At 45.2% G+C, this 17,302-nt stretch overlaps 2 protein-coding genes and 1 long non-coding RNA gene across 5 annotated transcripts in view; 2 read left to right on the top strand and 1 right to left on the bottom strand.

Annotated features, from left to right (window-relative positions):
- LOC139280074 (cryptochrome-2-like) overlaps nt 1-9,364 on the top strand; it is a 34,530-nt gene extending 25,166 nt beyond the window's left edge. For 2 of the 3 annotated variants that reach the window (XM_070899564.1, XM_070899562.1), the window contains 3 exons: nt 2,881-2,961; nt 6,495-6,646; nt 7,801-9,364. In XM_070899564.1, the coding sequence (XP_070755665.1) occupies nt 2,881-2,961; nt 6,495-6,646; nt 7,801-7,827 (260 nt within the window). In that variant the 3' untranslated portion in view covers nt 7,828-9,364. The remainder of the gene's footprint in view (nt 1-2,880; nt 2,962-6,494; nt 6,647-7,800) is intronic. The other variant, XM_070899563.1, reaches the window with a different exon arrangement.
- LOC139280075 (uncharacterized) lies at nt 11-16,825 on the bottom strand. Its single transcript, XR_011596611.1, has 3 exons — nt 16,673-16,825; nt 6,507-6,611; nt 11-2,937 (listed from the first exon to the last, which is right to left on the bottom strand). It is a non-coding gene; the product is annotated as an uncharacterized lncRNA (long non-coding RNA).
- Nucleotides 16,826-16,972: 147 nt separating this feature from the next.
- cstf3 (cleavage stimulation factor, 3' pre-RNA, subunit 3) overlaps nt 16,973-17,302 on the top strand; it is a 128,199-nt gene continuing 127,869 nt past the window's right edge. The window contains exon 1 of the mRNA XM_070899557.1: nt 16,973-17,184. Within this exon, the coding sequence (XP_070755658.1) occupies nt 17,158-17,184 (27 nt within the window). The 5' untranslated portion in view covers nt 16,973-17,157. The remainder of the gene's footprint in view (nt 17,185-17,302) is intronic.

Here is a 17,302-nt window from a genome sequence, read left to right as displayed (position 1 = left end):
AATTGTTACCTTTTTATTAAAAAATAGCTAATTGTGCTACTGAAAGGCAAGCTTTACATTACATATTGTGCAAAGAGACCTTGGAGTGAATGTCCACAGATCTCTGAAGGTAGCAGGACAAGTAAAAAGGTGGTTAAGAAGACTTACAGAATACTTGCCTTTATTAGCCAAGATATAGAATACAAGAGCAGGGAGGTTATGCTTGAACTATATAAAGTTAACACTAGTTAGACTACAGCTAGAGAACTGCATGTAATTCTGGTCACAACATTACAGGGAAGATGTGATTGCACTCGAGAGGGTACAGAGGAGATTTACAAAGATGTTGCCTGGACTGGATAAGTTTAGTTATGAGGAAAGATTAGATAGGCTGGGGTTGTTTTCTTTGGAACAGAGGAGGCTGAGGGGAGACCTTATTGAAGTGAATAAAATTAATGAGGGGCCTAGATAGAGTGGATAGGAAGGACAAATTTCCCTTAGCAGAGAGGTCAATAACCAGGGTGCATAGATTTAAAGTAATTGGTAGGAGGTTTAGATGGGATTTGAGGAGAAACTTCTTCACCCAGAGGTTGGTGGGGGTCTGGAACTCGCTGCCTGAAAGGGTGGTCGAGGCAGAAACCCTCACCACATTTTAAAAGTACTTTGATGTGCACTTGAAGTGCCGTAACCTACAAGGCTACGAACCAGGAGCTGGAAAGTGGGATTAGGATGAGGAATTTACAGGGTTACGGACAAAATGTGCTGGTGCAGGACTAAGTATTCTTTCAAAGTGCTCTTTCAAAGAGCCAACACATGCATGACTGGTTGAATGGCCTTCTGTGCTGCAAATTTTATAATTCTATGATTTTGATGCATTACTTATCTTGGATAATTAATCCCTGGGATGAGAGGGTTGTCCTATGAGGAGAGATTGACTAGATTAGGCCTATACTCTCTGGAGTTTAGAAGAATGAGAGGTGATTTCATTAAAACATATAAGATTCTGAGGAAAATTAACAGGGTAGATGCTGAGAGGCTGATTTCCCCTGGCTGGCGAGTCTAGAACTAGGGGGCATAGTTTGGGGATAAGAGGTTGGCCATTTAAGACGGAGATGAGGAGGTATTTATTCACTCAGAGGGTTGTAAATCTTTGGAATTCTCTGCCCCAGAGGGCTGTGGATACTGAATTGCTAAGTATATTCAAGGCTGAGATAGATTGATTTTTGGACTCAAGAGGCATAAAGGGATATGGAGATTGGGCGGGAAAGTGGTATTGAGGTCAAAGATCAGCCCTGATCTTATTGAATGGCGGAGCAGGCTCGAGGGGCCGTATGTGCTACTGCTCTAATTCTTCTCATCATCATCATAGGCGGTCCCTCGAACGAGGATAACTTGCTTCCACATGAGTTCACAGATGCTTCAAAGAAGGACCCGATATTCCAGTCCTGAACTCCAATTGAGAGGGTGGAAGATGCCTGTGCATGGATTTTTTTTAATGTGTGGTGACCGTTGCACACCAGCCACCACACGGGCATGACCGAGCTAGGCCTTTATCCAGTGGCAAGGGTTAACCAGGATGACTGGAAACCTGCTCTGCTGCACGGACCTAGTGCGCACACATATCGCAGTGTGGGCTGGGCCCTCTGCTCTTCTGGCCCCCGTACTCTCGGCTCTCCTGGGCCCCGTACCCTCATTCACTGCACTGCTTTATGTTCTTATGTTAACTCTGTTTTGTCTATACACCAATACTGTGGGCCAATAAACAACTAAATGGAAAAACCAACAACTTGTACATTTAGCTTACAAAACCTATTCATTCAGTCAAGGTCATTTTTTTAACGTAAGCAACTGACACACCTGTCTTCAAGGTAAAGCTCTGGCAATTTTTTGTTTGCGAAGCCTGTAGGCGGGTCCTTATTCATTGTTATTATTTCCATCTATGTTCCATGCTGGTCGCACCTACAATGTAATTCAACACCACAGCAGCCCAACCACAACAGGGCGCCTCGTCCATCTGGCCAGAATAATGCTAAACTCTATGTAGAAGGCACACTAAACCTCCTAGAAAGGGAGGGGAACTGCGAGACTTGTTCATCAAGTTAATCATTTATCAGTTGGACCCTTCAAGTTGCTTTCACTTTGACTCTTGAGCATCCCTGATTCCCATCGCTCCACCGTTGGTGGCTGTGCCTTCAGCTGTCTCGGCCCCAAGCTCTGGAATTACCCCCCAAAACCCCTCCGTGTCTCCTCCTTTTAAGTTGCTCCTTAGAACATACCTCTTTCACCAAGCTTCTGGGCACCTGACCTAATATCTCTCATTTTATGTGGCTCGGTGTCAAATTTTGTCTGCTAACACTTTTATGAAGCACTTTGGGACGTTCTTACTACACTAAGGGTGCTATGTAATAGTATGTTGTTGTTGAGTGATTACCTTCAATTTTTTTAAATATACATCTGTTTATCTCAATCTGTTTCTTTGGGTTTTTCAAAAATTCATTCACGGGATATGGGCATCGCTGGCGAGGCCTGCATTTATTTCCCATCCCTAATTGCCCATGAGATGGTGGTGGTGAGCCACCTTCTTGAACCGCTGCAGTCCATGTGGTGAAGGTACTCCCACAGTGCTAAAAGCAGTTCCAGAATTTTGTACCAAACATATTAAGTGAAGAGTTTGTGACAACCCAAACGTTCTGGGAAACCGAAAGCAACCTTGGTATCCTCAGAAGGTTTGGTTGCATCTCATGCCTTTGGTAGTTCGTTTAAAATGCTAAACTTTCCTCCAGTCTGATAACTGTCGGTGTTTTTTTTTTATGGAGAAGCCTGAGAGATCATTATCTCCAAGTATATACTTTATGTTTAAACATATTATCTTGGAAGGTGCGGCTTTTTATTTCTCTTCAGGTTTGCTGCCTGCGGCTCCTTGCTGTGCTGCTGACCACCGATCCTCCGCTGCCAAATCTGTGGAACATGGCAACAGAGCTGGTAAAAACAAACTTTCTTAAGCATATCTTAAAACTGAAGCAGTGAAGGAAAATATTGTTATGCAGTATGTTGCATTCTCTATGCCACTTGCAGCTTAATTTAAGAATGGAGAACTGCATGTTTTTAGACTTAAAAAATCCGCACACACGCGCAAACCACCCATGCACACATCGAGCATGCGCGACCCCGCACGCACAAAATGCCGCGCGCACACACGCTGCACACGCACCCACAGGATTGACTGGGAACAAAAATTCCAGGTGTAAGTCACCCTCCTCTGCTGTCATACACATTCTAACCATTTGGTTCAAAAGTGATATTGCTAGGGATGAGCAATTGGGAAACATGCCCAGCCTTGCAGCCAGAGAATGCTCCTGGAGAGGAAATGAATGAATTCAAAAAAAGTACTTAACGAAAAGGTTTATTTTACAAACACTATTTTCTTTCTAGGAAGATTAATGGTGCGTTTATACTGCAGCTAATCCTCTTGAAATCACTAGCTGGAGCATTGTTTTCAGCCGGGCGACACCACATTCATACTGCCTAGATCTGATTGGAATCCAAATGCCCAGGAAAAGCTACAAACCCACACAGAGCTCCTTTCCCAGAGATTAAAATGTAAATGGTTAGGGAGTATGCACATTATTTAAACATTTCAATCAACTCCAGCAGGGCTATTTTTAAAATGCTCCGACAAATCCAAGTGGACCCCCCCCCCCCCCCCCAGCAAGAGTGCTCCTTAAAACTTGGAGTTGCATTTTCAAGGGGTTTGCAACTGGGTTTTCGCCAGAAGTTTGCGACCGTGTTTTGATCCTCTGACGAAAACCCGGTCGCAAAGCCCAGGCGGGATTCTTGGTTACCTGTTTGCAGCGGCAATGGAAAGTACCACCGGGGAGAGCTGCGGCGGATGTGTAATGACGCGGATTGCATTACCGTCCGAGTTTTGACACTCACCCGACCCGTACGCCACGCCCAGAACAGCGACAGGTAAAACCTGTCGGTCATCATTATCATAGGCAGTCCCTCGGAATCGAGGAAGACTCGCTTCAACAATGAGTTCTTAGGTGGCTGAACAGTCCAATACGAGAGGCACAGACTCTGTCACAGGTGGGACAGATAGTCGTTGAGGGAAGGGGTGGGTGGGACAGATTTGCTGCATGCTCTTTCCACTGCCTGTGCTTGATTTCTGCATGCTCTCGGCGATGAGACTCAAGGTGCTCAGTGCCCTCCCGGATGCACTTCCTCCACTTTGGCAGTCTTTGGCCAGGGTCTCCCAGGTGTCAGTGGGGATGTCGCACTTTATCAGGGAGGCTTTGAGGGTGTCCTTGTACTGCTTCCGCTGCCCACCTTTGGCTCATTTGCCATGAAGGAGTTCCGAGTAGAGCGCTTGCTTTGGGAGTCTCGTGTCTGGCATGCGAACTATGTGGCCTACCCTGCAGAGCTGATCGCGTGTGGTCAGTGCTTCGATGCTGGGGATGTTGGCCTGGTCGAGGACGCTAATGTTGGTGTGTTTGTCCTCCCAGAGGATTTGAAGGATCTTGCGGAGACATCATTGGTGGTATTTCTCCAGCAACTTGAGGTGCCTACTGTACATGTCTGAGACATACAGGAGGGTGGGTATTACTACAACCCTGTAAACCATGAGCTTGGAGGTAGATTTGAGGGTCTGGTCTTCAAACACTCTTTTCCTCAGGCAGCCAAAGGCTGCACTGGCACACTGAAGGCAGTGTTAGATCTCGTTGTCAATGCCTGCTCTTGTTGATGGGAGGCTCCCAAGATATTGGAAGTGGTCCATGTTGTCCAGGGCTGTACAATAGATCTTGATGACTGGGGGGCAGTGCTGTGCGGCGAGGACAGGCTGATGGATGACCTTTGTCTTACAGATGTTTAGCGTAAGGCCCATGCTTTCGTACGCCTCAGTAAGTATATTGACTATATGTCCTGGAGTTCAGCCTCTGTATGTGCGCAGTCGCAGGCGTCATCCGCGTACCGTAGCTCGACGACAGAGGTTGGGGGTGGTCTTGGACCTGGCCTGGAGACGGCGAAGGTTGAACAGGTTCCCACTGGTTCTGTAGTTTAGTTGCACTCCAGCGGAGAGCTTGTTGACTGTGAGGTGGAGCATGGCAGTGAGGAAGATTGAGAAGAGGGTTGGGGCGATGACACAGCCCTGTTTGACCGGACGTGCATTGGATCTGTGATGGATCTGTTGGTAAGGATCACGGCCTGCATGTCGTCGTGGAGCAGGCGGAGGATGGTGACGAACTTTTCGGGACATCCGAATCGGAGGAGGACCCTCCATAGACCCTTGCGGTACAGCCCTGCCAGCAGTGGTAAGTTTAAAGAACCTGCAAAAAAGGTAAGTTAAAGGTTTTATTTTTTTTGCAGCGATTAGTTAGTTAAGGGTCTTGGTAATGTTTTTGGAATGTTTTTTGGAAATTGTTTCCCCCCCCCTCAAGGCCTCTCTGGCAGCGCTCCCGGCCCCGCACTAAAGTTGGCGAGGATCAGGTTTTTGCATCGCAAACCATTGTGCAACGCCTCCCTTTGTGACAGACGCAAAGGCTGACAGTTAGGCCTTAAATCGTTAACGCAGCGAAAACTGTAATTTTCACATCGCCTGTGTTTTCGCCCAAAACCCGAAAATGCTGCATGAGTTGCAGTCCATGTAGTGCGAAATCTAAATTGTGTGAGACTACCTCTGTTATGTCTTTAATATTCTTATGAATGACTCCACGAGGTCTAGAATTGTACTTGAGCTGTTGTGACCTTAGTCCCATTTATTGTAACTCCAGAGTGAGGCACAAGGATGGTGGGCAGCCTTTTATACTGGGCCCTGCACACCTATGTAGGTGACCCTCAGGTCTCCCACCACAGTGGCCCCTGGTGGCACACCTTATGTGACTATACAGCTAGTATACATGGTCTACATACATGACAACCTCCTCAGGAGGTCTCATGCCACATCTCTCCACAGTTGGGTCGAGCACAGACTCTTAAATTTTATCCTGCAACTTTAGCTGAGAATCACTTTGCAGCAATCTTACAATTACACTGTCGTAGAATCATAGAACTTGTAGCACAGAAGGAGGTCATTCGGCCTGTACTGGCTCTTTGAAAGAGCACTTTGAAGGAATACTTAGTCCCACAACAGTGCATTTTGTCCATAACCCTGTAAGTTCCTCATCCTCAGTTACCTGTCCAACTTTTAATATTATTTATGGAATCAGCTTTCACCACCTTTTTCAGATAGAGCGTTCCAGACCCGAGTGAAAAGATTTCTCTTCATCTCCCCGCAACATCTTTTGCGAATGATTTTGAATCTATGACCTCATCCCTGGTAACATCCTGGAAGAGGGTACACACTTTTCTTTTCTATAATGGGATAGCTGGTTAATCATTCAAAGCACCTCGGGAATGAATGAAATAATTTCACTGCATACATAAAATGTGACTGCTAAGTTGGCCTTTTTAACACTATACAATACTGACAAGTATTTTTATTGTACTTCTAACCCCCAAACACTATTTTTTTCTAGGTTTTATCTCACCAAAGCGTGTTGAGACTGTTGGTATAATGGGAAAACGAGACAAGCCAGAAGATACAGAGATTGAAGATGAATGCAGACAAGCAAAGATCCCATGCCTGCAGTCTCCTGTGGGTGATGGCAGAAACAAGCAGAAGTTAATGGCAAGTAATACATAATAAGCTTTCAATACACACGGGAAATTGTCTTGTAAAAATATCCTAAACCTCAGGTTAAGTTTTTTTTTCTCAACACTTACCTGAAATTATTTACTGCGTACTGCCAAGAGTAATGTCGTGTTTATTATTTATGTAGATATTGAATATTTATAGTACCTTCAAACACATGTTGATTCAAAGCAGGGGTGGGATAAATTTACTTATAAAATTACAACTAAACTGTAATTAATTGAAATGAATGGTATTTATGAGAGTCCAATGGACTGCAAGAGTGCATGTGGTTCAAGTTTTATACACCTATAATATCCCCAAACAATGAATTTTCTCTCCCAATTTTAAAGCCTCCTCTTAGTGCATTAATTCATATCAGGTTACACTTCAGGAGTGCCAGTCAGCTTGTGGCATTTCGCTGCTTTGGCCACTTAATGAACCTGAATAGTGAGTGTTGAGTGGTTGCCTAACTGTGGGCAACATCACAGCCAAGCTGTGGTTCAATGGATAGTGCTCTCTCTCACCTTGGAGTCAGAGGGTTGTGGGTTCAAGTCCCACTCCAGAGATTCCAGCATAAAAATCTAGGCTGACATTCCAATGCTGTACTCAGTGAGTGATGGAGGTGCCGTCTTTCGGATGAGCCATTAAACCAAGGCTCCATCTGCCCCCCTCAGCTGGGTATAAAAGATCCTTCCATGGCACAATTTTGATGACGAGCAAGGGAGATTTCCTCCGTGTCCTTGGCCAATATTTCTCCCTCAGCTAACATCACTAAAAAAGATTGTCTAGTTGCAATTTGTGGGACCTTGCTATGCGCAAATTGGCAGCTGCGTTTCTTACAACAGCGACTAGACTTCAAAAAGTACTTAATTTGTCGTAATATGCTTTGGGACTTCGAGGTTTTGAAAGGTGCTATGTAAATCGAAGTTCCATTTCTTTCAAGCTAGTGCTGTTCTCAGCTAACATCCACACACGCTCACTTTGCAGCAGGAGCCACATGACAGCAATTAGGAGCGGCAACTCTCTTTAGTTCCACTGCCCACTCCCCTTCCCTGTTGAGTTATTGAGGCATAATAGTTATCAAAGCTGGATTTGTGGAGATATAATGACTTGTAGATAGTTTGCCTAATTTTTTCATTTTGTTCCAGCTTTCAGATCTCTCACATCATTTCTGAAGGAACGTTTATCTGTGCAGTGCTGAACTTTCCATGTTCTCTGTCTAACCATAACAACACACGATGTGACTTTCCTAGCTCTGGCTGTGTGGTCATTGAAATATTGGGGGGGGGGGGGGGGTGGTGGTTTTAACACTGGTCATTGAAATTCCCATGAGTTTCCCACCCAGCAAGCTTGGTTAAAATTAACCCAGTATCTCTGGGCTAGGGAGGGGCAATACACCCACAGTGACCCTTGCAGGAAAGTGCACGTGTATGGAAGTTGGGTAAAGCTAGGATCAAACCTGGATTTCCAATGCCCACGTGGTCAAATAGCCTAATGATCTTTCAAACAGCCCCTTGGGCAAAATAGAGGGTGGGTGGTTGGGTGGGGCGGTCAGCATCAGTGGAATTGTACCCCAGTACAAATCAACTGCTTCAGAAGAGGGGGAGAGAAATTGACAGGTGACGCACCAAGATTTTGTATTAATTTAATAGTGACAAATATAAAAACAGATTATTATAAGTTTATACATTTTAACTTTTATTAAGATAGCAGCCTCAGTGGGTAGCACTCTCGCTTCTGAGTCAGATGGTTGTAGGTTCAAGTCCCACTCCAGGGACATGAGCACATAATCTAGATTGACACTCCCAGTGTAATACTGAATGAGTGGTGGCGGTGCCGTCATTCCAATGAGACGTTAAACCAAGGCCCCTTTCAAGTGGATGTAAAATATCCCACGGCACTATTTTGAAGAAGAGCAGGGGAGTTCTCCCCGGTGTCCTGGCCAATATTTATCCCTTAACCAAAATCACTGAAACAGATTGTCTGGTAATTATCGCAATGTATTTTATGTATGATCTTGCACAAATTGACTACATTACAACAGTGACTACACTTCAAAAGTACTTCATTGTATGTAAAGTGCTTTGGGACAGCCTGAGGTTGTGAAAGGCGTTATATAAATGTGTTAGTTCTGAAGAACCAGTTGGATTTTTTTGTTGTGCATTTTATTTTTTTAAATGAAGACCATGGAAGGAACTGGACTCTCCGGCTGCGCCTGCTAATAGAAAAGTAGATTAAGACCGTGAGGAAGGCAGTTCACTAATGCTTCTTATCTCAAAGAATATAATTGCGTGTTACAAAACTTTAGGGGAAAAAAAACAAGATCAGCAAGTCTGTCAACACGTTACGTGCATTTGCACTGTATCTGATCTTAATTATACAAGCTTAGAACAAAATATGATATATAAGAATTAGGAGTAGCCCATATGACCCCTCAGAATCTTGTATGTTTCTATGGGATCACCTCCCATTCTTCTAAACTCCAGAGTTTGGGCTCATCCCAGGGTATTAAATGGAAAAGGATTATTATATATTTTTTTTGCACGTGGGGTGGATGTTTATAACTTGGGTAAAACATGCAATAGAAGCTTTTTACAGTTCATGTACTAAAAGCACTATTATTTACTGTTTTTAAAAAAATATATATATATTCTGACTCTTGTATAATGAAAGTCAAAAGGTCGTTGTGTGAAATTAAAATTCTTACAAAAACTGCTGTTATCTTATTTTTAGTACAACATGGATTCTCGCTGATAAAGGCATAGTCCTTCAATATGCACTGTTGGGTTTGGTGTACAAATATGTACTCTGCACGCCAGCTTTCTCTGGCGGGTTGTCTATTGGGCAGCGCAAAACAAATTTTGAAAGCGGCTCGATACTAGGGGTATTGCGCGATGCTCCCAGGCGGTACCCCTGTGCCGCCAGTAATGGTACACTGAAATTACCGAGGGGCACGAGTGCCGGAGCTTGCGGCAACCAACCCTTACCGCCCATGTTGCTGGTACCACAGCAAATTTCCAGCCACTTGTTTCACTCTGGGGGGTGAAGTTGACCCTTTTCCTGACACCCGTTAGCACCTCCAGGGGGCGCTAATGGAGCGCAAAGCAATTTTCACCAGTGGGGGCGCTACTGGCTCCCAGGAAATTGCTCAGGAGGTTGCGGAGGCGCTGTCACGGCAATGGCATGCCCCCCCCAGGTAGTGCCCCGAACTGCCGCACAACCGGTGATGACTCATTAGCGCCGCGCGCCGACCCTTTTCCGCCTCGCAGGGATATTGCCCCGCGAGGCTGGCTGGCGTGAGCAGGTGGCAGCGGCAGGTCGCGAACCGGGCCGACATCCGCTCACGGGGCGGAAATTAAAGGGGAGGTTGCCAGCGCCCCGTGACGCCATCTTTGATGTTTTGCCAACTTTTGGGTCGGCTCCCATGCCTTTTTTTTTGTGTGGTCCAGACCGACATCGTGTCACCTGGCACTCCGTTTGGGTGCCGGTCTGCAGCTCCAGTACCGGGCATAGGAAGTCCCGCCCCGAGCAGGATACGACCACCAATCGAGGCGCAGGGCAATTTAAACCCCCCCCCTCCCCACCCCCCAGCCGTCTCAAACATAGTCTTGAAACGACACTTCTGTACATCCTCTGTCTATAGATGTGTTTCTGTGGGATGTCGTAATTGTGCAATTCCATGAGGAGCGTGTAATTGATTGTGTAGCCTGTTCTACAATAGCACTTCATAACCAAAAAGAGGGGAATTAATAATAGTGCAATAATTTATAGCGTATAGTGTCAAACCCTCACCGCCCTTCCAGTACTTGAGAATATAATTTAGGCTGACATTCCAGTGCACTATTCTGTGAGACACAGCTAGATCAGGGCTGTAGCTGCTAGAAGCCCAAGCAGAAAATGTCGAACTCAGGCATTGTGGATGTGAGGTTAACCCAGAGTTAGTACATGCAGACACAGTACAGATAGGAGATATGTCCTTGAACAATACCAGCTAGAAAAAGGATGAGGTTACTTGAACAATAAGGAACATAACCTTGAAAATTACAGATAAGAATGCCCAAATGCAGCTTTGTTTGTCAGCCAGTGGCTCAGTGGGTAGCACCCTCGCCTCTGCGTCAGAAGATTGTGGGTTCAAGTTCCACTCCAGAGACTTGAGCACAGAAATCTGACAATCCAGTGCAGCAGTGAGGGAGTGCTGCACTGTCGGAAGTGTCGTCTTTCGGGTGAGACGTTAAACTGAGACCCCGTCTGCTCTCTCAGGTGGGCGTAAAAAATCCCATGGCATTATTTCGAAGAAGAGCAGGGAAGATATCCCTGGTGTCCTGGCCAATATTTATCCCTCAATCAACAGCACTAAAACAGCTTATCTGGCCATTATCACATTGCTGTTTGTGGGAGCTTGCTGTGTGTAAATTGGTTGCCACGTTTCCTACATTACAACAATACGCTTCAAAAAGTACTTCATTGGTTGTAAAGTGCTTTGGGACATCTGGTGGTCGTGAAAGGTGTTACAGAAATGTAAATCTTTCTTGATACTAGACTCTTGAAGTTATTAATAAGCTAAGGCAGAGGATAAATCTTTCAGGAGGAAAGGGCAGTCTTCATTCAGATGTTGAACTCAGGTGAGTGTTAAGGAACCCCTGGCAGTATTTTAAAGAAGAGAAGGGAGTTCTGGTGTGCAATGATCCTAGTTTGGACTCTGTTCTAAATTGATGATCGTTGCATCATGTAAATAGCAAGTATTTCCGTTAGTTTCCAAAATTCTAATTCTGCACTTTGAATGTTTTTGGTTACACTTATCTAACAACCTGTTTTTCTGCAAACATGGATTCAGTTGACCTTTGCAAATAAAAATGTTTTTTTCAAATGTAAATGTTGCCAATGTCCTCGCTTGCATAACATATTGAGTCAACATTTTAATGTAGGTTTGTTAATTTTATGAATATATAATGGCACTGAAATGCCACCCAGTTAGCTGCACCAGATTTGTAAGTCCTCAGTTGTGCCTGCTGATGCTCTGCAGAACTGAATCTTCCAGATTTTGTTCAACTTTATCTCCCACTTTCTTTGTCCCACCATGTGCGGCCGTGCCTTCAGCAGTTTAGGTCCTGAACTCTGGAATTCCCTCCCTAAACCTCTCCACCTTTAAGACACTCCTTTTAACCTACCTCTTTGACCAAACTTTTAGTCAGCTGTTTCAATATCTCCTCCTTTGGCTCGATGTCAATTCTTGTCTTATTACGCTTTTGCGAAGCGCCTTTGGATGTTATCGCTCCTTAGAACAACAACTTGCTTTGATATTGTACTTGTATCAGATCATTTGCAACTCTATTGTCAGATCCATTGACAAAAGTTTTGTGTAAAATGGAAATAATGTGCTTGGAAATTCAAGTGCAGCTAATTATGGTTGATGAGCTATTGACCACAAATCCAAGCCATCACTAAAACTGCCTATTTCCACCTGCGGAACATTGCCCGACTCTGCCCTTGCCTCAGCTCATCTGCCACTGAAACCCTCATCCATGCCAGTGTTACCTCTAGACTTGACTTTTCCAACGCACTCCTGGCTGGCCTCCCACGTTCCTCTGTAAACTTGAAGTCATCCAAAACTCTGCTGCCCGTGTCCTAACCAATGTTCCCTGTAAGCTGCAATCTGTGAGGTACCACGCAGGCCACTTACAAGTTGTTCCGTTGAAGATACTGCGCGTGCGTCAGTGGACTTGCTGCAAATTTAAAGGTACTGCGCATTTAAATAAACAGGCCAGGAACCCACGGGAATATTTAGAAGGAGCATTGGTCCTAACTTGCACCAAGTCCCGTTCACCCATCACCCCTGTGCTCACTGACCTACACTGGTTCCTGGATAAGCAATGCCTCAATTAAAAAATTCTCATCCTTGTTGCCAAATCTCTCCATGGTCTGCCCCCTCCTTATCTCTGAAATCTCCTTCAGCCCTACAGTCATCCAAGATATCTACACTCCTCTAATTCTGGCCTCTTGACCATCCCCAATTTTAATCGTTCCCTCATTGGTGGCCTTGCCTTCAGCTGCCAAAGTCCTACAACTCTGGAATTCCCTCCATCAACACCTCCACTTTTTAAGAAGCTCCTTTTAAAATCTATCTCTTTGACCAAGCTTTTGGTCATGTCCTAATATCTCCTTATGTGGCTCTGTGTCAAATTTTGTTTTATAACACTCCTGTGAAGCGTCTTGGGACATTTTACTACTTTAAAGGTGCTCTGTAAATGCAAGTTTTTATTGTTGACTGCTGGGGAAGCAACAGGTAAGCAACAAAGTGTTTTGATCATTCATTTCACTGTTAATTAGGTGCACTGGACAACTCGTATTTATTCCCAATTGCCACTGCAAATATTGACACACGCCCGGGACACTCTCTTACCTAACTTCCTAAAGACAGTGTCAATAACCCAAAGGAAAACAGTTCCATTACTGTCCCCAGCATACCCAAGCTAGGAAGGGGGGAAAAAAATCAGCTAGAGTTCCTGCTCCTGATGACTATCCAGTGACCACTGCTGGAAAAATGGTTGTGTATAGTCAGTGTTTGAGAACATAAGATTAAATAGGATATGATCCCTCCTATATGGCTCAGAGACATGGACTATGTACAGCAGGCACCTCAAAACACTGGAGAAGTAGCACCAACGCTGCCTCTGCAAGATCCTGCAAATCCATTGGCAGTATAGGCGCAACAATGTCAGTGTTCTCGCTCAGGCCAGCATCAAAGCATTGACCACGCTTGATCAGCTCCACTGAAAGGGCCATGTCGTCCGCATGCCTGACACGAGACTCCCAAAACAAGCACTCTACTCAGAGCTCTGAGACAGCACCCCCAAAGCTGCCTTTTAAAAGTGCAACATCCCCATCATCACTTGGGAATCCCTGGTCCAAGACCACCCAAAGTGGAGGAAAAATATCCGGGAAGGCGCTAAACACCTCGAGTCTCTTCGCCGAGAGCAAGCTGAAGCCAAGCGTCGACAGCGGAAGGAGTGCACGACAACCCAGGCAAACCAACCTCCCATTCCTCCAACCACCGTCTGCCCCACCTGTGACAGACTGTAGGTCCCGTATTGGACTCTTCAGTCACCTGAAAACTCATTTTTAGTGTGGTAGCAAGTCACCCTCGACTCCGAGGGACTGCCTAAGAAGAAGAAATCGGATATACAGCACAGAAACAGGACATTCAGCCCAACCAGTTCATGCCGACGTTTATGCTCCACTCGAACCTCCTCCTGTCTTTCCTCATCTAAATCTATCCGCATAACCCTCTATTCCCTTCTCCTGCATATGCTTGTATAGCCTCTCCCCTTAAATGCATCTATACTATTTCCTTCAACGACTCCCTATGGTAGCAAGTTCCACATTCTTACCACTCTTTGGGTAAAGAATTTTCTTCTGAATTCCCTTTTGGATTTCTTGATGACTAACTTATATTGATGGCCTCTAGTTCTGCTGTTCCCCACAAGTGAAAACATTCTCTCTGTATCCACGCTATCAAAACCTTTCATAATTTTAAAGACCTCTATTAGGTCACCCCTCAGCCTTCTTTTTTTCAACAGGATCAGATTGAGCTGTGATGCTCCTCAATGTTGGGAGAGCCTGCCAATGTTCACTGTCCAGGGTCACACGTGAAGAATGGCGATTTGGGCGAGGCAGCAGGAGCCTGCTAATACCCTTGGAATCCTACACCATTCTTAGTCACCTCCTTCCAGAGAGCTGGGGAGAAAGTTAAAGAGGAAAAGAAGGTCTTTTTCAAGGTTAGATTTGCAGAGGGACGATAGAGTGCAGAGTACCACCCTGCTGTCCATGGAGTACTGAAGCATAGTTTCCACCTTCTGACTGAACACCTTTGTGACTTTCTGATCTTGGACAGATTCTAGGCTGTGAGAAGGAGGTGATAACTAGAAGGTCACTTCTCGGTTACGGAATGGCACTGCAAGAGATTCAAGAGTAGAAATGTCAATTTTAGAGAGTAAAAAGTCAAATCAATGAAAATTAATCATTGAATTTACAGCGTAAAGGGAACTCATTTAATCCATCCTCCGAGGGCCAGCCCTCTGAAAGATCTATCCATTACTCTCATTCTGCTACCCACTTCCTGTAGCCTTTAAAGTTGTTCCTTTTTAAATATTTACCCATTTCCTTTTTAGAAGCTGATATCGATTCTGTTTCCACCATTTTTTCTGGTACAGCATTCCATGTTATTACAAACGACTGCATAAAAAAAAACTTCTAGCCTCTTTTTACTAAAAGAACAAAGAAAAATTTGCATTTCTATAGTGCCTTTCACGACCAAAGCCAATTAAGTATTTTTTGAAGTGTAGTGACTGTTGTAATGTGGGAAATGATCTTAAATCCAGTAATGATCTTAAATTTATGCACTCCAATTATGTCTCACTGACTAGTGAAAATAGTTTTCTTCCTATTTAACTTATCAAAGCTCTCTATAATTTTGCATACTCCACTTAACCTTTGTCTCAATGAGAAACAGATAAAGTAACATGAACTAGTCATAAAAGATGATTGGAAAATAATATCGGTCAGGTATCACAGAAAAATGTCAACACTTAAGACGTGATCTGAACTTTACCAAAATGTTAAACCAAAAGGCACTTAAAAAAGTTTGCACTACCTAATACATTTGCAAACAATGTAATCTTTGAGTGCACATATCGGGGCCGAAATTGAGTCCCACCCCAAGCGGAGTGTACCAACCATTTTTGAAAGTTTTTCTCCGACCCAGTCCATGGGGTGGAGATACCGGAGAAATTCACATCTTTGTTTTTTTTTGGCACAGGGCAATGTTCCGGTCAGCTGCATGGCAGAAGTGCAGACGTGTCACAACGTTTCTCTCCTTCAGCTAAAGGGGAGAGCCACTGCGAACTCTGCAGCCACTTCAGTGGCAAACACTGAGACACTAGAGAGAGTTTTGGCCGGGCCAGCAGCCTGGCACCCAAAAGGGGGTTCCAGGCTGCCTGTTAGCAGCCTGGCCGAACCCGTGGCCATAATCCTCACTCTTATTAAAAAAAAACTCCGGAGCTAACTATTTTTTTTTAAGAAAAAGTCTTGCATTTATATAGCGCCTTTCGTGACCACTGAAGTCCCAAAACACTTTAGAGTCAATGAAGTGCTTTTTGAACTGTTGTAATGTCGGAAACACAGCAGCCAATTTGCACACAGCAAGCTCCCACAAACAGCAATGTGATAATGACCAGACAATCTGTTTTAGTGATGTTGGTTGAGGGATAAATATTGGCCCAGGACACCGGGGAGAACTCCCCTGCTCCTCTTCGAAATAATACCATGGGCCACCTGAGAGAGCAGACGGGGCCTCGGTTTAACGTCGCATCCGAAGGATGTCACCTCCAATGGTGCGGCGCTCCCTTGGCACCGTGCTGACAATGTCAGCCTAGAATCTTGCACTCAAGTCTCTGGAGTGGCGGGGGGGGGGGTCTCAAACCCACAACCTTACACTCTTTTGACATTAATAAATATTGATTACCAACAATTCTCTCCTCTGATGCTGAAACAACAAGGTTACCTTTTGCTAGGTCGTTAATGACAACTGGGATAGACGCTTGGATAGAGGACAGACGCACCAATGTCAGTGTTCTTGCCCAGACCAACATCCCCAGCATCGAAGCACTGACCATACTCGACCAGCTCTGTTGGGCGGGCCACACTGTCCGTATGCCCAACACGAGACTACCTAAGCAAGTGGTCTACTCGGAACTCCTACATGGCAAGTGAGCCCCAGGTAGGCAGAGGAATCGCTTCAAGGACACCCTCAAAGCCTCCTTGATAAGAGTGCAACATCCTCACCGACACCTGGGAATCGCTGGCCAAAGACCGCCCAAACTGGAGGAAGAGCATCCGGGAGGGCACTGAGCACCTCGAGTCCCGTTACCGAGAGCATGCAGAAACCAAGTGCAGGCAGCGGAAGGAGCGTGCAGCAAACCAGACTCCCCACCCACCCCTTCCTTCAACCACTCTCTGTCCCACCTGTGATAGAGACTGTAATTCCCGTCTTGGACTGTCCAGTCACCTGAAAACTCATTTTTAGAGTAGAAGCAAATCTTCCTCGATTTCGAGGGACTGCCTATGATGATGATGAAATATTGATTCCCAACAATTCTCTCCGCTGAGGCTGAAACAACAAGGTTACCTTGCCCTGGGTCGTTAATGACAACTTGGTTGCTGCTGGAAACAAGACACCTGGACCAAGGGGGCGGTTAGCAACGCATCCGGGCACTGGCGAGGAGGCGGGGCTGCGTGTGCGCCAAACCTCTGCTTCCGGCGAACTTTCGGCCGCCCGCCCTCCCGCCGCCATTTTGTGAAGAGTGCTGAGGCGGCGGCGGGGAGGTTAGGTTAGGAGCAAAGTGGGAGAGTTTAAAAAAAAGCGGGGTTCACCAGTCCCTCGAACACTTAACATCCGTTAATTAATTTGTGTATTTTTTTTAAATATATATATAATTTCACAAAACACAATGTCTGGCGAAGGAAATACGGAGCAGGTAGGTCGGATTCAAGTTGACGCTGTCTGTCGGTCGGTCGGGGAGAAATTTGAAGCAATCGAGATGTGGTAGAACCGGTCACTTTTTGCATGCGTTTTAATTTCATTTTTTTTCCAAA

This window comes from Pristiophorus japonicus, chromosome 14 (assembly GCF_044704955.1).
Source record: "Pristiophorus japonicus isolate sPriJap1 chromosome 14, sPriJap1.hap1, whole genome shotgun sequence".
Classification (NCBI taxonomy): domain Eukaryota; kingdom Metazoa; phylum Chordata; class Chondrichthyes; family Pristiophoridae; genus Pristiophorus; species Pristiophorus japonicus.
This window is presented reverse-complemented; position numbering and strand designations above follow the sequence as displayed.